General features: G+C 47.4%; 3 protein-coding genes across 3 annotated transcripts; 2 read left to right on the top strand and 1 right to left on the bottom strand.

Moving 5' to 3' along the window:
* Positions 1–6,973: 6,973 nt before the first annotated feature.
* Positions 6,974–9,822, bottom strand: PG997_006096 (uncharacterized protein; the record flags this gene model as incomplete). Its single annotated transcript, XM_066810411.1, has 3 exons — positions 6,974–7,332; positions 7,406–9,323; positions 9,379–9,822. The coding sequence occupies 3 exons, from the start codon at positions 9,820–9,822 to the stop codon at positions 6,974–6,976; spliced, it is 2,721 nt and encodes a 906-aa protein (XP_066669334.1).
* A 6,534-nt stretch (positions 9,823–16,356) lies between these two features.
* On the top strand, positions 16,357–18,803 carry PG997_006095 (neutral trehalase; the record flags this gene model as incomplete). Its single annotated transcript, XM_066810410.1, has 4 exons — positions 16,357–16,542; positions 16,606–16,669; positions 16,733–18,599; positions 18,656–18,803. 4 exons carry the CDS (start codon positions 16,357–16,359, stop codon positions 18,801–18,803), a joined length of 2,265 nt encoding a protein of 754 aa, XP_066669333.1.
* Positions 18,804–20,587: 1,784 nt separating this feature from the next.
* PG997_006094 (isocitrate lyase) lies at positions 20,588–22,431 on the top strand (the record flags this gene model as incomplete). The annotated part of the gene is made up of 4 exons (XM_066810409.1): positions 20,588–20,821; positions 20,879–21,034; positions 21,113–21,994; positions 22,075–22,431. 4 exons carry the CDS (start codon positions 20,588–20,590, stop codon positions 22,429–22,431), a joined length of 1,629 nt encoding a protein of 542 aa, XP_066669332.1.
* Between the last annotated feature and the right edge of the window lie 411 nt (positions 22,432–22,842).

Genomic DNA, 22,842 nt, shown 5'->3' with positions numbered 1-22,842 from the left:
ATAATGTTATTATCTTAATAATATATTTCGAATTCGGCCGAAATATAGCTCTCGTGGTTATTAATAATTAAGAGGCGGTAGGAACTTTTCGTTTACGCTTTAATATATTTATCGAAGTGTTTAATTTAGTTTAAGCCTATTTCGTTATTAGTTTAACTATTAAAAGTCGGCTTAATTACTTAGTCGCCCGGTAAATCGGTTTCGCGAGATTAGTTCGTAAGGTAATATTAGTTTTAAACGATTAAAAACGGCGGAATATACTAGTTTTACGAATTAATATATTTAATCGCCGTTATTTATTCCCGATTATTAAGCTAAACCGATTTCGCTTTTTTTATACCGCTCGGCGCGTATTACGACGAGTATTAACCTAATTATACTTATTATAAAGCCGGTCTCGTTAAAATTTTAAATATTTTCGTTAACGATCCCGTATTTCGCCTTTATATTCGCGATTAACGTAAACTAGTCGGAAATAACTTTAAAATCTTTATAAAAAACCCTTTAATAATCGTACCGACGATTTATTTTAATTTTTAAATCCGGGTTACGGTCGATAAAGCGCTTAACCCAGTGTTTACCGACGCGGTCGCCGCCGCGCGACGCGGTACAGAGATTGGCCATATTTTTTACACTAGCGAAATCGGGAGTTATCTTTTAAATATTTAAATTAATTATATATTTACGAAATACCTTTTTTTAATTAAATTTAATTTACGTCGTTTCGATCGGATTTCGCGTTTTAAAATTCGGCCGTAAATTCGATAATGTAAAGTTAATTCGGGTATATTATAAGCTTTTATTACTGCTTTTTAGCTTATTTTATTCGCTTCGTTTCGTATCGCTTAAATTATTAAAACTATCCGATTTTTTTAGGATTAATTAAGCATTATAATTATAAAAATATTACGCGTTAAAGTTTAATTATATTAAAATTAAATTTAAGTGCGTCGTTAAGTAATATACGTCGCGTAATAATAAATTACGTTATACTTTTCGTTATTTAGTTTATCGTTTTTAAAATTAGCGTTAAAAAGTTTCCTTAATAAGTAAACACTTTTTTTTAATAAAAAAAAGTACTTAACGTGGTTTATTAATAAGCGGGATATATTATATACCGGGACACTTTTTCGACCGATTATACTTTTTAAACTTTAATACGTTTTAATTTTATAATTATAATATTTAATCCTTTACTAGAAAAACGGATCGATTTAACGATTTAAACGACGCGAAACCCTGTAAAATATATTAGTTAAAGAGCTGCTACGAAAGCCTTTAATATTTTACGAACTTCTTTAAATTACCGACTTTACGGCCGATTTTTATAACGCGAAATCGGATACTTTTAACGAAAATTAAATCCGATTAAAAAAGAGGTGCTTCGTAATTATATAATTAATTTAAATACCCGAGGGATGCTTTTTAATATAGCTAGTGTGAAAGATATAGCTAATTTCTTCACCGCGTCGCGCGGCGGCGAACGCGTCGGCAAGTACTGGGTTAAGCGATTTATTAACCGTAACCTAAACTTTAAAATTAAAATAAATCGTCGATACGATTATTAAAGGGCCTTTTACGAGGATTCGAACGTTATTTTCGGTTAATTTAAGCTAGTCGCGAATATTAAGGCTAAATACGGCATCGTTAATAAAAATATATATAATTTTAATAAGACCGGCTTTATAATAAATATAATCGGGTTAACCCTCGTTATAATACGCGCCGATCGGCGTAGGAAGGCGAAATCGGTCCAGTTTAATAATCGGGAATAGTCGACGGCGATTAAATATATTAATTCGTAAAGCTAGTATATCCCGCCGTTTTTAATCGTTTAAAGCTAATATTACTTAGCGAACTAAGTTACCGAATATAATTTACCGGGTAATTAAATAATTAAACCGACTTCGAATAATTAAATAAATAATAAAACAGGCCTAGATTAAATTAAATACTTCGATAAATATATTAAGTCGCGAACAAAGGGTTTATATCGCTTTTTAATCCTCGACGGCCACGAGAGCTATATTTCGGCCGAATTCGAGGTATATTATAAAAATAACGGCATTATTACGCTTAATATACCTCCTTACTTTTTTATTTATTTTAATTATTAGATATAGCACTTTATTCGCCTTTAAAGCGCGCGTATTCGAAAAAAATCGAGCTATTTATTAAAACCTCGATTAATTATATTACGAAGCTCGAGTTTTTTATCGCGTTTAAGGCCGCGTATTTTACTATTTTTACAGAAGTTAATATTAAATTTAGATTTAATATATTTAATTTAGTACCTTATAATTTTAACGAGGTAATTAATAAACTAAATGTACGTCTTTAAACACTTATACTTAGCTCGTCGCGTCCGGGAACGGCTAGTATTTACGACCTTTAAACGCCGTTTAACCCTTAATAAATAATTAAGTACTTTTTTTTATTAAAAAAAGGGTGTTTACCTATTAAAGAAGCTTTTTAACGTTAATTTTAAAAGCGGTGAACTAAATAACGAAGGGTATATATACAGTCGTGTATAAAATAACCCTTATAAAAGATTAAATACGCATATTATAAAAGGCTAATTTAGCCCTTTCGAAGCGCCGGAAAGCTAAAAAGTCGCGAGTCCAGCTTAAAAAACCCTTACGATTAAAGAATCTCGAAGGCTACAAAACGAAAAAGTAAAAAAGGAAGCGGCCAGCGATTAATAAAGGCGAAAATAGTGGTTTATCGAAAAGGCGCGCGACGGGCGGCAGGCGCTGTGGGATCTGCGGCGAAACAGGCTATAATGCGCGAATATATAAAAAGGATATAAAATCGAGTAACGAATCGGATAGCGAGTAAATTTAATTAATAAAACGCGTTATAATTAAATAAATTTATATAAAAATATCGAAAAGTAAAAAAAGTGTCCCGGTATATAATATATCCCGCTTACTAGTAAACTACGTTAATTATTTATTAAAAGTTAAACGGCGTTTAAAGGTCGTAAATACTAACCGTCCCCGGACGCGATAAGCTAAGTGTAAGTGTTTAAAAACGTATATTTAACTTATTAATTACCTTATTAAGGTTATAAGGTATTAAATTAAATATATTAAATTTAAATTTAATATTAATTTTCGTAAAAACAGTAAAATACGCGGCTTTAAAAGCGATAAAAAACTCGAGCTTAATAATATAATTTATAAAGACTTTAATAAATAATTCGATTTCTTTTAAATAAACACGCTTTAAAAACGAATAAAGTATTATATCGAGAAGTTAAAATAAGTGTAATAAATAAAGAGGTAACGTAGTTTACTATTAAGTCGGATATATTATTAAGTCGGACACTTTTTTTATATCTCGATATTTTTATATAAATTTATTTAATTATAACGCTTTAAATTAATTAAAATTATTCGCTATTCGATTCGTTATTTAATTTTATATCCTTTTTACACGTTCGCGTATTGTAACCGGTTTCGCCGTAGTTGCCACAGCGTTTACCGCCCGTCGCGCGTCGTTTCGACGAGCTACCATTTTCGCCTTCGCCGGTCGATAAACGCTTCCCCTTTGCCTTTTCGTCCTATAGCGCTTGAGATTCTTTAATAGTAAGGGCTCTTTTAAGCTAGACTCGTGATTTTTTAGTTTTCCGGCGTTTCGAAAGGATTAAATTAGCATTTTAAAGGGTGCGGACCTAATCTTTTAATATAGTCACTTTGTGGGCTATTCGGGTTATATTTTTCGCTATTTAGTTTACCGTATTTAAAATTAGCGTTAAAGAATTTCTTTAATAAGTAAATATTTTTTTTTAATATAAATAAAATACTTAGTCGTTTATTACGAGTTAAACGGCGTTTAAGGGTTATACGTGTTTAAAGTCCCGGGTCGCGACTACTTCGGTATAAGCGTCTAAAGTTACATATTTAGTTTATTTATTACTTCGTTTAAATAGTAAGGTATTAAGCCGGATACGTTGAATCTAGATTTAATATTAGCTTCCGTAAAAATAGTAAAATATACGGCCTTAAACGCGATAAAAAACTTAAGTTTCGTAATATAATTTATTAAGGCCTTAATAAATAGCTCGATTTCCTTCGAATAAGCACGTTTTAAGGGCGAATAAAGTGTTATATCGAAAGGTTAAAGTAAGTGCGATAAATAAAGAGGTATACTAATAGTAATAATATTATTATCTTGGTAATATACCTCGAATTCGGCCGAAATATAGCTCTCGTGGCCGTCGAGAATTAGGAGGCGGTAGCGACCTTTTATTTATAATCTAGTATATTTATCGAAGTGCTTAATTTAGTTTAAACCTGTCTCGTTATCGGTTTATTTATTAAAAATCGGTTTAATTATTTAATCGCCCGATAAACTACTCTTACGCGATTAGTTCGCGAGGTAATATTAATTTTAAATAATTAAAAAAGGCGGAATACATTAGCTTTACGAATTAATATATTTAATAGCCGTCGACTATTCTCGATTATTAAGCTAAACCGATTTCGCTTTCTTACGTTAATTAACGCGTATTATAATAAGTATTAATTTAATTATATTTATTATAAAACCGGTCTCGTCGAAATTCTACATATCCTCGTCGACGATGCCGTATTTAGCCTTAATATTAATAATTAAGCTAAACTAGCCGGAAATAACCTTCGGATTTTTATAAAAAACCCTTTAATAATCGTACCGACGGTTTATTTTAATCTTAAGGTCCGGGTTACGGTCGATAAAGCGCTTAGCCCAGTGCTTACCGACGCGATCGCCGCCGCGCGACGCGATAAAGAGATTAGCTATATTTTCTACACCAGCCATCTTTAAAGGCATCCCTCGGGTATTTAAATTAATTATATATTTACGAAGCACCTTTTTTTTAATCGTATTTAATTTATATTTTAAATATCGGATTTCGCGTCGTATAATTCGGCCGTAAAATCGGTCGTTAAGGGTAAATAATAAAACGACGTAATGTTTCGCCGTAACTCTTTAATTAATTCGGGTTAAACCGTTTCGTAACGTTTAAATTACTAAGGTTATCCGCTTTTTTTAAAATAAATAAAATATTATAATTATAAAGTTATTACGCGTTAAAGTTTAATTAAATAAATCGGTAATAAAAATGTTCGATTTAATAATATATCCGACTTAATAATAAACCACGTTATACTAATAGTAATAATATCATTATTTTAATAGTATGCTTCGAATTCGGCCGAAATATAGCTCTCGTAGCCGTCGAGAATTAAAAGGCGGTAACGACCTTTCGTTTACGATTTAATATATTTATCGAAATACTTAATCTAGTTTAAGCTTATTTCGTTATTAATTTAACTATTAGAAATCTACTTAATTACTTAATCGCCCGGTAAATCGGTTTCGCGAGATTAGTTCGCGAGGTAATATTAATTTTAAACGATTAAAAACGGCGGAATATATTAGCTTTATAAATTAATGCATTTAATAGCCGTTGTTTATTCTTAATTATTAAGCTAAACCGATTTCGCTTTCCCACGCCGATTAGCGCGTATTACGACGAAGATTAACCCGATTATACTTATTATAAAGCCGGTTTTATTAAAATTATATATATCTTTATTAACGATATTATATTTAACTTTTATATTTATAATTAATATAAACTAAGCGGAAATAACTTTCGCATTTTCGTAAAAAGCTTTTTAATAATCGTATCGACGATTTATTCGGGTTTTAAAGTCCGGGTTATAATTATTAAAGCGCTTAACCTAGTGTTTATTAACGCGCTCACCGTCGCGCGGCGCGGTAAAGAGATTAGCTATATTTTCTACGTTAATAATATTAAAAAACATTCTTCGAATATTTAAGTTAATAATATAATTTCGAAGTACCTTTTTTTAATTAACGTTAATTTTCGCTATAAATATCGAATTTCGCGTCGTAAGATTCGGCCGTTTAATCGGTCGCTAATCGTCGATTATAAGACGCCGAAAGCCTTCGTAATAACCTTTTAACTAATAAGTTTTATAAGGTCTCGCGTCGCTTAAATTACTAATTCGAGCTTATTTATTAATAAAAAATTAAGCATTATAATTATAAAAATAAAACGTGTTAAAGTTTAATAAAAAGTGTTAATTAAGCTAATAATTAACGAAGTAATATAATCGACTTAATAATAAACCACGTTATATAATTATATCGAAAGCTTAATATAATATTAAAAGGTTTATTTTTATTAAAAGTTAATATATTAAAAATAAGTTTAATCTTTAAAATTAATAATCTTTTAAAAGAGAATATATATTATTAAGATTAAATATAACGTAATATAATTATACTTCCTAGTGCTTTTATTAAATAATACTACCTACTATACTTAATACTAAGCTAAAGTTTTTACACTCCGTAACGTGTGGAAAATTAGCGTTCACGATATAATTATACCCAATTCGGGTACAATTCTCGACGAGTGTTATATACGCACTTATATCATTACGGTTAGCCTCAATCGTGCACTGATCAAGGGAACAGTACGGAGTGTTAAAACTTACCCATCGCACGTAGTAGGCACTGACACATGACGCATCGACAGGTAGTGTTTTACTTTTCTGTTCTTGTCTGTTGAACGAATAGTATTCAAAGCGTCAAATGAATGAGGAACTGCGCAGAACAGGTAGAAGAGACGGGAAAAGGATTGACAAGGAAACAACACTACCACATAGCTCGCTGAGTCTATGCAGCCGTCTGTCCATTTCCATCCCTTGACAACAGAACATGTACACCCCAACTGCCCAGCAAATAATCTCACATCTATGTATGTCCCATTCTATCCGTAAACACCATGCAACCGAGTTAAACATTATGATACTTTATGTACTTCATTATCAGATGATGTAACAATGAGTGAGAGAGCTCCTTGCTCTGTCTCTCGACTCTCTGCCTCATCAACCACACCCACACACCTCTCGTCCTCCTTTTCCTTCCTTTCATTTTCTTCTCTCTTTCTTTTCTACCAGTTGAACACCATGAGCGCAGGGTTCAGGGCGACGGGCAGCAGGAAGTGGCAGATGATGAGGTTGGCCACGGGGAAGATGGAGGCGAACGTCTTGATCTGCCAGTTGTAGGGGAAGACGTGGTACGCGCAGATGATGAGCGCCGTTAGCAGGATGCAGAAGACGAAGGTGCCCTTGAACCGCTTGAGCAGCCGCGGGATCTCCTCGACAAAGTTGACCTCCTCGACTTCCTTCGCCGTCGCGCCCCACGTCATGTCGATGGAGAAGAAATGCGAGAGCAGCGCCTGCGAGACGTGCAGCGAGATGCCGCCCAAGAAGATGGTCATGAGAGGAAGCCACTTGAAGTTTTCAAACACTGCGGGGGAGAAAGCGTGTCAGTGCAGTGTCGCGGAATAGTCAAAAGGCAGAAGAACATGAAATATACTTACAGGCTGAAATGAGACCTTGTTGGTTGAGACGGTAGCGTAGGACGGCCAGGGAAACGTTTCCAAAGAGCGAGAAGACGACAACTAGCGAAATGTAAATAGCGAAGGAATCGAGGTACCACTTGTCGTACAGGCCAAAGAACCAGCCTGTCAGGAAGTAGTTCACCAGGGTCATGATCCAAGCGGCTCCAATGGCATAGTAGGTACCGATGTAAGCGCAGATAGTAAGCTTCTTGGGGAAATGGATGTTGGATCCCATAAACTTCCGGAACAGAGGGGTGATGGGCCCGCGGGTGATCCAGTACTTGAAAGGATTGAAGACCAACTCGTTGCAACCATAGGCGTACTTCTCCCATCGGGCCAGCTCGTCGTAGACGGTCAGGGAGACACCTTCTTCGAACCCGTCGCCCGTGTAGGCCCCGAAACGCATGATATACCCGGCCACCTGGAGACGCAGCGACATGTCGAAATCCTCGGACACGTGCGACTCGGACCAGAACTTCTCGTAGCCGTCCTCGTCGAAGTACGAGGCGGCGTCCTGGATAGCGGACCAGCGGAGAATGGCGTTGTGGCCGACAAAGGGGCAGGCGTCACCGTTCGCCACGACAAAGGTAATGGCCGAGTAAATCAGGTTGGTGAACCAGGTCACGCCGCCTTCAAAGAAGGACGAGGTGACGCGCATGACACCGGACGTATACTGCAGGATGGCCACCTCGGGCGACTGTTCCATCTCGCTCACGGCGTCGAGCAGGCAGTCGGCGGGGACACGGGTGTCGGAGTCGATGATCAGAATGTAGTCGCCGATGCGGATGTTGCCCTCGGCCCAGGTGCGGTTGTCGTCCTCGGCCAAGACCTCGGCAAGGCACGTCTCGTAGGCGGTGCTTTCGTCCTCCTGCGTCCAGTTCGAGCCGCGAGGGACCTGCACCAGCCTATCTTCCACGCGGTTGCTGACCATCATGGCGTAGTTCATGTTGGAGGCCTTCTTGAACTTTCCGCGACGCAGGAACGGCTTGGCGCCGTCCTCGGGCTTCGGGTTGTGCTTCGGTCGGGAGACCCAGCCGATGTTGTTTTCCTCGTAGAATTCCCTTCGAGCTATCGCGTCTTCCTCGGAGATGAGCTGCATACCGTCGTCGTTGATGAAGATGTTGGCAGAACCGCCCTGCATTTCGAAGGTGGAGATGGCCTGCTTGACAGACTGCACAGTGGGCTTGATGACGGCATTTAGGCCCTCCTTGTAGACGGGCATCTGGATGGTGATGTGCGGGATGTTGTGGAAGTTGCGGTCCAGGCGGTTGGGAGCCTTGCCGGAGTAGTTCAGGGAGTTCTTGTCGACCTGCGAGATGGGCCCAAACATCTGGAACAAGCCGCCGACGATGGCGCCGAAGAAGAAGAAGGAGATGAAGATCGAAATAGGAACGTAGATGAGGACGAGGAGGCGGATATAGTTGTTGTCGGTGGAGATTTCCAGGGCGAGGGCCCGGTAACCGATACCGACACACGACAAGCAGAGGGCCAAGGTACAGGCCACCATGAACGGGTTCATGAGCTTGATCCTTCTTTGTTCATCGACGAGGGCGGCTTCGAGATCGACTGCGGAGACGCCGATCTCGACACCGTTCTTCTCATCCTTTTCTTCGGGTTCGACATCCTCCTCTTCTCCGGTGCCCCAGATCATCTTCATCAGCTGGCGCTCGAGATGATCGGCACGGGCCAAGACCTTCTTCGGCTCATCGTCCCAGACCACAAGGATCTGGAGATCCTGGATGAAGGCGGCAAAGTGGTGCTTCTGACACCTGGGAAGATCGCGCATGGAGGGGAGCACTTGTAATTGGAGGTTATCTGAAATGGGGATATAATCGTACGTCGCTCTCCGCGAGTTTAGGATGACACCGATGACTCTGGTGTTCACAGTCATGGCGCACTGCGTGTCGTATGAATAAGTCGTTCTTGAGACTTGTGTGGATGCTTCAACTTACTCGAACATTCAGCTCCATGGCCGACTGCAATAGACCGTTTGGCATATCGCGCAGCTGGGGCGGGCAGCAGGCGAAGTTGTTCTTGCCCTTCTTCAGGACAACACCTTCTCCCGGGAGCATGCCGGTGGCATACTGCCTCTCCAGCTGGGACTGATACAGCCAACTGCACATGACATCGGCCTTGACGTCTGCCAGACTATCGGGCTGGTTTCGAAAGTCACCCTGCGGGAAGTAGGACGCGCGGTGGGACGAGTAGACGGACCCGGGGCGAGAGCCATACGGGCTCTTGGGCGTGGTGAGGCCAGACATCGGGGCGGGCGCTGCTCCATGCTTGGCCGCCGGTGGTAACGTTTTGAGATCGACTGTGCCCGATGGCTTCTTGGCATGGCCCTTCTTCTCATCGTCCTTGCTTTGCCCGGGGGCAAAGTACGACTTGATGCCCATCTTGACGAGAGTAGTGAAGCGAAGCGAGTGACAGTCCTCCTACTCGTCGAGGATGGTTTCCCAAGTGGGAGGAGAAAACGGGAAGGTGAAAAGCCAGGTGCCGGGTGGGAGGGATAAGAGAGGAAATAACCTAGGACAGGCACACCGCGGGCTAGCTCCCAGGAGCAGGGACGGGAAGCACAGTGGTGATGGGATATGCTCGCCTCTAATCGTAGCGCGTTTGTCTAGAGCGCCATGACTCCGGTTCAGATCCAGCCGCAGTATAGTCTACTGGTGCCAGTGTGGGTGGGTAGCCATGGGAGATAGTTGGGGATCGGTCGTTTTCTAGACACTCGCTGCGATAAGTCACAAAAGCCCGGCCACGACGAAAAGGCCTAATCACCACGAACCGATGACTTTTCGTGGACGGGTTGGCATTCCTGGGCGAACCCACCTGATCTGACATGCAGATGTATGTAGGCATGTAGGTATGTACCATGTTCCGGTTCCAGGGAGGCATGAGTGAGCGAGCGAGCAGACCGAGTGGTCCCCAGCTGGTCTTCTGAAGCGGTTGCATCTATCTTTGCCCTCGACGACTTTCTTTGGCTGTGGTGGACGGGCGACTGGGCTGTACGTGGTAATCGGCCGAGCCAACCACCAACCATTGTGTAAATTACGAGGCAGCCCTGCAGATGCGCTACATGGGTATTCGCCGGGACCCCTGGCACGTCCATCGAGTTTAGGACAGGGGGCGATATGGCATATATTGGCATACCTGAAAAGGTGGTGCAACAACTACCACTACTACAGGCAGGCTCGAGTATCTTCACCCGATTCGGTTGGAATCTTGCTTCAGCTCAGGACGTCTCTCTTCACACTTGCAACTGCGTCCGGCTGTAGGAGAGGACCCCCGGTGCAAGTTTGAGCTCGTTGAAAGGGATCGACAGGAAAAAGTCTGGCAGGCCGTCCTGCACCGAGAGAGCAGACGGTGCCATCGGCTAAGCGAAGAAGTTTTGGTGGATCTGGACTCGGTCCATACCGACCTGCCTACCTACCTGCCTACCTACCTAGGGAGGGGCATACATCACCACGGCGGGAATACGACGTCGAGTGCATGCCAGGTCGTACACAACAGAGGCGCCGGTCCAATCCGGTCTAGGTAGAGGAGGAGGGTGGACAAGCCCAATAATAATTGATAAGAGAATCCCATTGTCCAGTCCCCTGAGACTTCGGCCCACGAGGGACTAAAAATAGCGGGATGTCGATAGCGGCCGCCCGCGAGGTGGTCGCTAAGAGGAAAAAAGGAAAGACGCCGGCTTTTCTTGTTAGCAGCAGCAGCAGCCGCTTCGGAAAGAGACGATATGGATGTAAATTGCCATTTGCAAGCACGGCCTGAAACCAGCTGCTGCCGAAAACTCGAGACGACCCCGACTGGTACTCGATTTTTGCTTTTCGACGCGATCTATCCTTTTGGTGGCGGATCGAACAAAGCGTTGCTTGTCTGCTCTGCTCACCTGAGAATTGGCAGCAGGTTTCTTCTGCCAGCGCATCTGTCAGCCGACGAATACGAGGTTTCTTTTGCCTTCCTGTTCCTGTTTCTTGATTTTCGTCCTTGGGGTCTAGCCCTTCTGCAGGGAGCAAGATAAGCCCCTCTCCTCTTGCCTGTGATCAAGCGTACACTGCTGCTGCCTGAGGTGCCGGCTCTGAGTCTCACCATCACGGTGCAGTCATTGCAGAGTGTATAGCTCTATATCTCTGTAAGTAGGTTTGTGGTTTGTAGGATTTCAGGTTTGTTAGGTTAGCTGGCCTGGCGGCGGTTCCTGGATCCCTGGCTAGCGCGGCAGGCTACTGGCAAAAGAGTTCGGGGTGTTTTCCACTGCTGGGATGAACAGGCAGGATCGGGCGATCAAAGTCCAGACGATTTTACGTGGTATCGAAGTCTATCTCCATCAGCCCCGACTCCGCTCAGACTGCTGGGAGCGCCGAGCGGCCGGATCGCGAGTTTAGCAAAATTAGAGAGGCGCCGACCGTGACAGCTGTGGGCTGTCCTAGCTGGCGCTTTCGAAACTGCCGAGGCGCATCCCAATGATAATTGTACCTGTTCGCCCACTCAGCTGCGCGATGGAGGCGTCTCTTTGCCTGTTATCCGCAATGAGAGGGACCAGCGCCGACCAGAGCGCCGCCCGCCCGCCCGTACGCACGCCCGCCCGTACGCACGCCAACTAATAAGGCCCTCCCTTGCATCCAGTCCCAAATTCAGAGATTTCCTGTGAAAATTTCCAGCTTAGTACCGGCTCTTATTACCTAGTCTCTAGGGACGCCCAAAATCGCGGGAGCTGCCCCGGTAGTCCTGCCCTCTTCCAAGTCATTCTATTCTGACATCAATCTGGAGAGCTGGAAGGGACTTGCTTGGGTTCTCTTCGATGATATAAGCATCAATATCTGTTTCTCTCTCTCTCTTTTTCTTTTCTTATCGTCCATGCATGTATGAGTGTATGGGAATGTGATTATGGTTTGGAAGAGAACTATTGCAGGGTGCATTGCATATTGTGTATCTATTGCTGCAGGTAGAGCGCCATGGCACGACTTTCAGAGCGCCACTGTGCTGGGACACTCCGCATGGCATGGGCTGGTTGGTCGGCATCTGTAGGCTGCTACCCGACAGAGCCGTACGACAGCATCTGGAATGCTTGGCTCCAGTCTGGTTCTCCAGCCTACTGCCTACGAGCCTACCTACGCGGGACGCACTCAGAAATTCTCTGCGGTGCGCTGTTAGCTTACCAGAGAGATCTCGTAGCAGGGAATGGGTGCGGGGGGCACAGCGGATTTCCGTTCCGAGTCAGGCGGAACGTCATCAATTTGTACAGAGGATACTGCAAGGAGCTTGAATCGGCTTGACCGGCCGTTTGAGTCAGGACATGGGTGCCTCACCACTTTCGTCTTCACCTAGGGGAAGTTCTTTCTCTTCGTAGCACAAATCGTTGTATCACAGCTGCATGCTTCCGGTAGAACAGTCAGCAGTCACAATGCCCTTCGGTAGTCCCAAGTCGCGTAGCCCAAGGACAAGGAAAGCCGCTTAGAGCACCAATTGGCCTGTCTTTTTAAGGTCAAGCACGTGAACGCGGGTGGGCGCTAGCGGACACTAGCCGTCTTTACCAGCCAATCAAAGGGTGCACTCAGCGAGAGTGGAATTCCCACTGAATTCTCTGAACATATACTCAAATAAAGACCTCTATTTCCATCAATTAGGACACCTAATTATACGGCCTGGTGGCGAAATGGTATCGCGTCAGTTTTCGGTTTACCGTTAACTTCTACACTGAAGATTGCGGGTTCGAATCCCGTCTGGGTCGGAATAGGCAGCTTCGGCTGCTTCCTTTTTTGTTCTTTCTCCTCCCCTGATGGGGGAGTGGCTCGCTTACCTTTTTGTGCCCTCTTGCTGGAGTGGTGCGAGGGGGCCGGAGCTTGGGCAAACATGACCCATGTGCTGGACGGAATGTATACCAGATGCCTTGCTCTTGTTGTTTGAATTATCTCATAAGAAAAGCCACTGTCTTGTTGTGATGTCCGAGTAACTATTCATATATGCTGGTATTCCGGAATCTGCAATGTTGCTCGTATGAATAGTCAAGTGCTATTCTATTCAATTTCCTGCTAATCTGTATTTCTTCTAGCCCTATTCTATTCTTCTTCATACGAATTCAAAGTTAATATCTTCCAGTTTTAGAACTATTCGTGCCCGGTCCTTAGGAGGTTCCTTTACGCCTTCCCAATATATTCGCTATCGAGGCTTTGGTCGATAGCTACATCGAAATGGATCGCGGCCCGAGGACTACGTGGAGGGTTATATTAAGCCCAAAGTCCTTATCCCCAGAGATATTGTGGACGCGAAGCTGGCCAAGTTGCCAGACCAGGAGTTGAAGAGCTGCTGTACATATGATCCGAAGGCAACCCATTTGCCGCCCAGCCTCCATGCATCGCTTTACGTATCCCCCGACTTCCCAGCATGCCTGATGCGCTTATTATCGCCTACCTTGACAAAAAGAAGGAGCAGGAGGAATCAGATGGGCTAAGAGCAGGATTCGCTTATACAAGGGCAAAGCCGGGAGCGAATCCTGAGATAGGGGGTCGCACCCTTGCACTTGACAGGCACGGGGACGGGAAGCTCTTTCGTGAGAGGAAACAGCATCATCTCGTTCGACTCTCCATGGGATGCCGGAGCCGCAACCGGAACTGCCAGCCATCCGCATTGCCCTTCCAGATTTCGCCCGCTCCGAGGAGTTCTCTCGTTGCTATGGCAGTATGGAGTCCCTTCTCTGGAGAATTACCATCTATATTATGCCAGGCGGGCGGCTAATAGCATGCTGTTCCTACAAGCCACTGCACACCGGCAATCAGATCAAGAACCTGAGAGGTATCATCATGTAGCACTGTTTCCCTCGTCGTTGTATTCATCTTGCCGCACTCATCGAGCTTATCGCCCTGCCTGCCTATATATACCCACGATGCATGCATGCTCGCACATGAGTAGATGCGTAAGTAGCTATCAACATCAGGAGGTAGACAGCGTCTAGTGAGGCCAGTGCCTAACCTCCGATGATAGAGCAAGCCAAGAACACCATCCATTCACAGAAAAGGGAAACGTCTTCGATATACCTTACGACCTTTGAGATTGCCAGAACTACTCAACACAGTACGGGTATAATCGTCTTCTTGCAAAGAGAGAATGGGTGGAAACGGCCCCTATAATGTCTTGCTAAGAATTGCCCATCAGACCAGATTCTTGATCTAGACTCCTGCGTATATCATCATGTCAGGTCTTCAGCAGACCAAAAGCTGAAAAGACACCTCGAACACTCCCACCCTGCCGCCCCAAGCCTAGACTGCAACTGCAGCCTAGACTACAGTTGCAGTCTAGACCACTGAACAGTTGACCGCGTGTGTAGGTAGCCAAGTAAGCATACGTCGGACGTTGTGTGCAGACCGGGGTCCACGGGGACTCGTAGCCCGTAGGACTGCCAGCAAGATCGAGTTGCCGCCGCAAGCCCCGAGATAGGCCCTGCCGTGTGCGGGCGATTTCGTGGTGACCCGCTGACCTCTGGCTGTCACGTCGCACGAGGCAGGCAGCTAGGCGGGCATGCAATGTAGGTACGAGATCACAGCCCGAGAGTGAAGCGATCTTGGGTAGCATGTGCCTGATTTAAGCCGCACGATAATTGTCGGCCACTAGATAGCGACCCCCGGGACCTGAGGGTGTGCTCATGTACAACATGGTGATGCCCATTGGTGCGACCAGGCCACCAAGCCGTTTTGGTGGGGTCACACCTTGTCATTGCGCAGGCGTAGCTTCAACCTGTCAGGGTTTCAATGTGACACGGATTGGAAATTTTATTAGCAATCCGACACCAAAACTCAGTCCCGGCAGACGAGAAAAGAACGCTTGCAATCAACGGGATTCAGGGGGCTCGTGACGGCTGTTTCGAGCTGCAAAGTTAATAGTAGGACGCGGGCGCATCACTATGACAGCAGTCGGGCAACGGTACCTACTTGTGAATGTAGAGTCCCAATGGGCGGTTTTCCAAACAGCCAGGCTGCTGCCCGCTCAGCCGCCCTCCCCCCTGCCCATGTTTCCATGGTCCTCCGATCAGCAAGGAACGCCGCAGGACTCCAAGCAGCAAAGAGCAGGTAAAGACCCTGAAATGTGACCAGGCACGGTGAGAGATTTCCGATTTGCCTACCTCGAGCAAATCGAGCAAACATGCAGAATCCAGAATCCAGAATCCACTGCTAGCGTCATTTAGTGGAGGTGCCGTAGTCGTAGGCGTGGTAGTGATAGCGAATTTGCTACTCAGCCAAGTACCGCGATGATATCATCCGCCTGCCATCGATCGTGGGCAAGCAAAGAATACTTCAAAAACTCTTCGGCGTGTTTGCAAACCCATCACTCGCCAACCCCTCCATACCCCAAACCAGCAATCTGTCGTGAATTCTACTTAGTTTGCCCCCGAGACCGATCGCACTCGGGAATCCCGTCTTCGTAAACATACCTTTTTGGGTTACCCCGAGTATACAGCAGCCAGCTGCAGACCTAGCTCCTTCTTATCTTACGTTGCAGGTGTCTTGTCTCAAGATTCTCACATCCGGCCTGACCCAAGTGCCCCTCCTTCCAACGTACGTGGGGTGGCGGTCAGCTTTCTTTGTTCCGACACTTGACCCTCGACCCTCGACCCTCGACCCTCGACTCCCTCATCACTACTAAAAGTACTGCTGTCTCGCTTTCTGCATCACACCCCCGGCGAGATTCCGATCTTAGACCGCATTTCTGCATTGGCTACAGCGCGGACATTGTGTTTCAAATCCAGTCGTATCATTTCATCCAACCGCTTCGCTGCTGCGACTCACATGGGAGCTGGTCTCTGCCCTGCCATCACTTTGTCCCCCACATCATAAAGAGCTCCGATCCACGTCCGAAGCTCGCAATAGCACCACTCTGCCACTTTACGCGCTCGACCGCCGTTTCTTGATTCCTCTCGCTCCCGCGCCCAACCGCTCCCAATGGCACCTACGAAAGACGATTTGTTGATGCCCCTCCCGGCGGCACCCGTTGTTCGACAGCGCCGCCAGGACGGCAGCTTCAGCTCTATTGACGAAGCTTCCGTTTACGAAGATGCCAAAACCTACTATTCCGCGGAAGCTCGCGATTCCGGCCGACACCACGCAAGAGCTCGCACATACTCTCAAGTAAGTCAAACTCCGCGACGATATGCCTGTGATGTGGAGGCACTGTGGCTGACTGGCAACCAGAATGGCTTGGAGCAGCAGATGGAACGCCTAGGTTTGGTAGAGCCTCACCGACGAGGCAGCCACGGTACGAGATTTCCATTCCCGATCCCCAGCAAAACAGCCGTTCTTACTGACTTGTAATCTTCAGATGAGTCCAGCAGGCCGCACCAGCGTCAATTCCTAGTCGACGTCGACCATACCCTCGAGAGTTTACAGGCCCAGGAGGATACCGACAATAACATGCAAATCACAATCGAAGACTCTGGCCCTAAAGTCATTTCGCTGCGAACAGCAGCTTCGGGAGGACACAACCGTTTTGATATTCGGGGCACCTACATGCTTTCGAACCTTTTGCAAGAGCTATATATGGCCAAGGAGTTCGGACGTAAACAGGTCATTCTCGACATTGGAAGGCTGAACGAGAACCCTGTGAACCGACTTTCGCGCCTTATCAAGGACCAGTTCTGGGAGCGCTTGACTCGCCGAATCGATGCATCCACTGTTGAAATCGCTGCCAAGGATCCCAAAGACTGGACAGACGACCCTCGCCCTCGAATCTACGTCCCACCCGGAGCCCCCGCGCAACTGGAGTTCTACCAAAAGGTGGCACGTGACCGCCCCGAGATGCGGTTGGATGTCGTCGAGCTCCCCGCGAAGATCACCCCTGAGATGGTGGTGCACATGAACGACAAGCCTGGTCTGCTCGCTGTAGCCATGGAAGATTATGTTGACCCCAAGACTGGAGAAAAGACCTTGCGCGGTCTCCCCTTCGTTGTCCCCGGTGGCCGTTTCAACGAGCTGTACGGTTGGGACAGTTACATGGAGTCTCTGGGTTTGCTGGTCAACGACAAGGTGCACCTAGCTAAGTCCATGGTGCAAAACTTTTGCTTTTGTATTCGGCATTATGGCAAGATCCTCAACGCTACTCGGTCGTATTATCTTTGCCGCTCTCAGCCTCCTTTCCTAACCGACATGACTCTTCGAGTGTATGAGAAGATCAAGCACGAACCCGGTGCCACGGAGTTCCTCCGCACTTCCTTCTTGGCTGCAATCAAGGAGTACTACTGCGTTTGGATGTCGGAGCCGCGATTGGACCCCAAAACCGGCCTGTCCCGATATCGTCCTGAGGGACGTGGTGTTCCCCCGGAAACCGAGGCTTCTCATTTCGTCCACATTCTGGAGCCCTATGCCAAGAAGCACGGCATGTCGTTCAAGGAGTTTGTCCGAGCCTATAACCATCAGGAAGTCTCGGAGCCAGAGCTTGACGATTACTTCCTTCATGATCGGGCGGTTCGCGAGTCTGGCCACGATACATCTTACCGTCTGGAGCGCGTGTGCGCAGACCTTGCTACGGTTGACTTGAACTCATTGATCTACAAGTATGAGATGGATATCGCTCGCATCATCCGCCAAGTCTTCGGGGATAAGCTTGAAATCCCAGCCGAGTGGTGCGACGGGCCAATGAAGCCTGGCCAAATCGAGACATCGGCAATCTGGGATCGTAGATGGAAGAGACGCCGTGCTGCCATCCACAAGTACCTGTGGAACGATGAGAAGGGCATGTACTTCGATTACGACACGCACAAGCAGGAACAGTGCACGTACGAGACATGCACGACATTCTGGCCCCTCTGGGCGGGTGTGCCCGACCCCGACAGGGCTGCAAAGGTTGTGAAGAACGCTGTACCCATGTTTGAGGCATATGGTGGCCTTCTTTCGGGTACAGAAGAGTCTCGAGGCGCTGTCAGTTTGGAAAGGCCAAACCGACAGTGGGATTACCCCTATGGCTGGGCGCCGCAGCAGATGCTGGCGTGGACTGGCCTCTACCGGTACGGCTACCAAGACCTTGCCCAGCGACTGGCATACCGATGGCTATTCATGGTCACCAAGGCTTTCTTCGACTTCAACGGCGTGGTGGTGGAGAAATACGACGTGACCCGCCCGGTTGACCCCCACAGGGTTGATGCCGAGTACGGCAACCAAGGATCGGACTTCAAGGGCGTTGCTAAGGAAGGGTATGTATTCCCCTTGTCATTTTGCCCAATTAGTGTTACTGACTAGCTCTCGACAGATTTGGATGGGTCAACGCCAGCTACGTCTATGGCCTCGGATTCGTCAATACCGAAATGAAGCGAGCACTTGGTACCTTGACTCCTTGGGATTCCTACGAGAAGGCGCAACAGCTCAAGGAGGAGAAGATTTTGTCGGACCTGGTATAGAAAAACTGGTAGCGGCAAAACAGTAAACAACATTACAGGACACACATGACCAAACATATATAGCCTCCGACTGAGGGCGTCTCTCTCGTAACTGTAGACGTCAGCCTTGTCAAAGCTCACGCCAAAGGCCAGAGAACATATCCCATGAACGAATGACAACAACAACAACAACAACTTATCCTTTTCTGTGGTACGCGTGCAATAATCCCGAAAACCCGTGGTGGTGCCTCGTCCGAAAGGACTTGCTGGAGGATATGCAATGGAAAGTACTGCCGTTTGCACAAATAGTGTAGGTAGGTAGGTAAGCTTTGATCGAGTTTCATACCAAGGGAGTCGTTCCTTACATACTTTTTGCCCTCTCGCAAGACATATGTGCAAGAAAGAGTAAGTAAATGTAGACGAATAGGCCTTGTATGAAGTTTTGCATCCCGACTCGGGCGAGTGCTCCAAAGTTGTTGCTCTTTGATGGAGAGCTAGAGCCACAATATAGTAGTGTATCCCTATGCTATGTACATGTATGTTGTTTCTGGGCAGACGTAAGCCAGGCAGGCGCATGTGACAAGCAGCCGATCCGTTCCCTGCACAAGTCATCCGGCATGCCCTCTTTGCCTCTCCAGCATTGTGTCCAAAGCCGAGGCTCTGCTTGCTGTCTGAAACCAAACCCGCTGACATGTCGACTGAATCGCATATTGGAGCTACAAGTACAGCCATGTAGCGATATTTGACCACCAAGTCAGTACCTAGGAATTGGGCGGCCGACTAAACCTTCACATGTCAGGATGATTTTTTGGGGGTCCACGAGACCTAGCAGCTCGCATGGACAGGTTTCCGGCGCGTTGAATGGTTTGATTCAACGTACAAGCTAATTGAGTGTGTCTTGCCACGTCCTGGTGCATGTAAACAGTTGAAATTGAATATTGTGTGCTTGTATTTACATATGGATATTTCCAGCACGACAGTATTTGAACAGAACATTGAACAATGGAAACAGTTCAATGCCATCAGTCCACAACTGCGTCATGCCCATTGCCCACTGTCAACTGCTACTGCGGGGCGGTTGTTGGTTGATGAATTGCCCACCTGGGCTAGGCATTTAGCGGGCGATGGGGCTTTTAGCGGTTGGTTCAACTTGGCTTGGCCCTGGAAGTTTGCGCTCGGCTTTCCGGCCAATGGCGGCAACTCTCGAGCCTGACTAACACCCCTTTGGGCCGAACCCGTCCACGCTCTAGGCCAGCCAAAGTCCCGGCATCCAGCCAAGGCTTGGTGACAGACGCCGAGGCCTGGGGAAAGAATATCGAGAGTACCCGCAGGTACCTTTTCCCTTCCCAGCTATGGCCATTACCTGGCAAGTCATCTGCATGCCACTCCGGCCTTGCTGCAACGCACTGCCTTTGGGCCATGTAGCCGCTCGACCGACCCTTCCCGAGACTCACTCGGATCTTGACCGAGCATGCGCCATGCCGTGACAGCCAAGGGAGTCATATCGTTGCATACAAAGTGAAACTCTTCCCGTCCTCAGGATTGATAACTGCTGCTTCTCATGCTCTGTCTGATAGACTTTACTTGCCTTCCTTTCCTCTTCATACCCCGTTTGCCTCTCTCTACCCTAGATCTCCCTCCTCTCTCCTCCCGCCCCCAATAGCTTATCATAGCTCGTATATCCACCTCAGAGTATATATACTATACCACTGGATCACTAGTCAGGCCAGGAGAGCAACAAGAGCCTCTTTCCAGCAACCTATTTCCCTCAATTGGATACCTAAAGACGCACACACTTGCCCATCATGGCGACATCTAACAACATGATCAACAATGCGGTTGACCCCAACATCGAAGACGAGTTGTTCGCGAAGGAGGTTGAGGAAGTTCAGAAGTGGTGGTCAGACTCAAGATGGAGATACACCAAGAGGCCCTTCACAGCCGAGCAGATCGTCTCGAAAAGGGGCCACTTGAAGGTCGAGTACCCGAGCAATGTCCAGTCCAAGAAGCTCTGGAAGATCTTGGAGGGCCGATTCCAAGTGAGTACTCCTGAGCTACGATATGCCATGCTCTAGTCCGTACTGACAAAAGACCAGAACCGCGATGCCAGCTATACCTACGGCTGCTTAGAACCCACCATGCTCACACAGATGGCCAAGTATCTGGATACTGTCTACGTCTCTGGCTGGCAATCCTCCTCAACCGCATCTTCGACCGACGAGCCCGGCCCAGACCTGGCTGATTACCCCTATGTGAGTGCAGTCCATATACTACTAGAGCATACCTACATATATACAGCCACAAAAGGCTAACACATGCACCCCCCAAAGACCACGGTGCCAAACAAGGTGAAGCACTTGTTCACGGCCCAGATGTTCCACGACCGAAAACAGCGGAACGAACGCGTCAGCACCCCCAAGTCCGCCCGTGCCAACTTGGCAAATATCGACTACCTCCGCCCCATCGTCGCCGATGCCGACACGGGCCACGGTGGCCTGACGGCCGTCATGAAGCTGACCAAGCTCTTCATCGAGTCCGGCGCCGCGGGCATCCACATCGAAGACCAGGCCCCGGGCACCAAGAAGTGCGGGCACATGGCGGGCAAGGTGCTGGTACCCATTAGCGAGCACATCAACCGGTTGGTCGCCATCCGGGCCCAGGCCGACATCATGGGCACCGATCTGCTGGCCGTAGCCCGGACCGACGCCGAGGCGGCGACGCTGATCACGACCACCATCGACCCGCGCGACCATTCCTTCATCATGGGCACGACCAACCCCAACCTACAGCCGCTGAACGACCTCATGGTGGCCGCGGAGCGCGCCGGCAAGAACGGCGAGCAGCTGCAAGCCATTGAGGACTCCTGGCTGAAGGATGCCGGGCTCAAGCGCTTCGACGAGGCCGTCGTCGACGCCATCAACGCCGGGGGCCACGCCGACAAGAAGGGCCTCGTGGACCGCTACCTGTCCGAGGCCAAGGGCAAGAGCAACGCCGAGGCCCGCGCCATCGCCCGCGCCATCACCGGCGGCGACGATATCCATTTCGATTGGGACGCGCCCCGCACTCGAGAGGGGTACTACCGCCTCAAGGGTGGCTGCGACTGCGCCATCAACCGTGCCGTCGCCTATGCACCCTACGCTGACGCCATCTGGATGGAGAGCAAGCTGCCCGACTTCAAGCAGGCCGAGGAGTTTGCGGCGGGCGTGCATGCCGTTTGGCCCGAGCAAAAGTAAGTCTTTCTTCTGCCCCTTTTATATCCTTCCACCACGAAACTAACGTCATGTGTTTGCAGGCTGGCCTACAACCTCTCCCCTCCTTCAACTGGAAGACGGCGATGCCGCGGGACGAGCAGGAGACGTACATCAAGCGGCTGGCGACGCTGGGCTACTGCTGGCAGTTCATCACGCTGGCGGGCCTGCACACGACGGCGCTCATCAGCCACCAGTTCGCGAAGGCGTACGCGGAGCAGGGGATGCGCGCGTACGGCGAGCGCGTCCAGGAGCCCGAGATGGACGACGGCGTCGACGTCGTCAAACACCAGAAGTGGAGCGGCGCCACCTACTCGGACGAGCTGCTCAAGATGGTCACGGGCGGCATCTCGAGCACGAGCGCGATGGGCAAGGGCGTGACGGAGGACCAGTTCCATTGAGACGATTCGAATAGAAGGGATGGGTTGTATTGGACATGATTGAAATGAAACGGGGGTGTTTGTTACTATAACAGTGTGCTCGGCCGGAAGGCTATGATGCAGAGACTGTTTGGGATGTTTGCTTATAGCATGAATGAAATCTTACCCCAAAATTTATGGCCTTAGATTCGTGAGAACCGTGACAGAATAGAGTTGTTTGTCGAATATCCGAAGAATATCGACTCTGGAGGCTTCTGAATAGTCCAAGAGACAGAGTGTACATATGTGCCGGCATTTTATTTCGAGGAGCTCAAGACGTGTTATTGGGAGCCTGATCCAAGGGTTGCAAGTGCACCACCAAGTATCATCAAACGGATCGGGTGTGCTACGTCGTACGAACTGTCAACACCTAATGTGATATAGATGAGAATA

The sequence above is a fragment of the Apiospora hydei genome (assembly GCF_038363865.1).
Source record: "Apiospora hydei strain CBS 114990 chromosome Unknown utg000005l_segment0_segment0, whole genome shotgun sequence".
Taxonomy (NCBI): domain Eukaryota; kingdom Fungi; phylum Ascomycota; class Sordariomycetes; order Amphisphaeriales; family Apiosporaceae; genus Apiospora; species Apiospora hydei.
The sequence above is the reverse complement of the archived record's forward strand: the minus strand, read 5'-3'. Positions and strand labels throughout refer to the sequence as shown.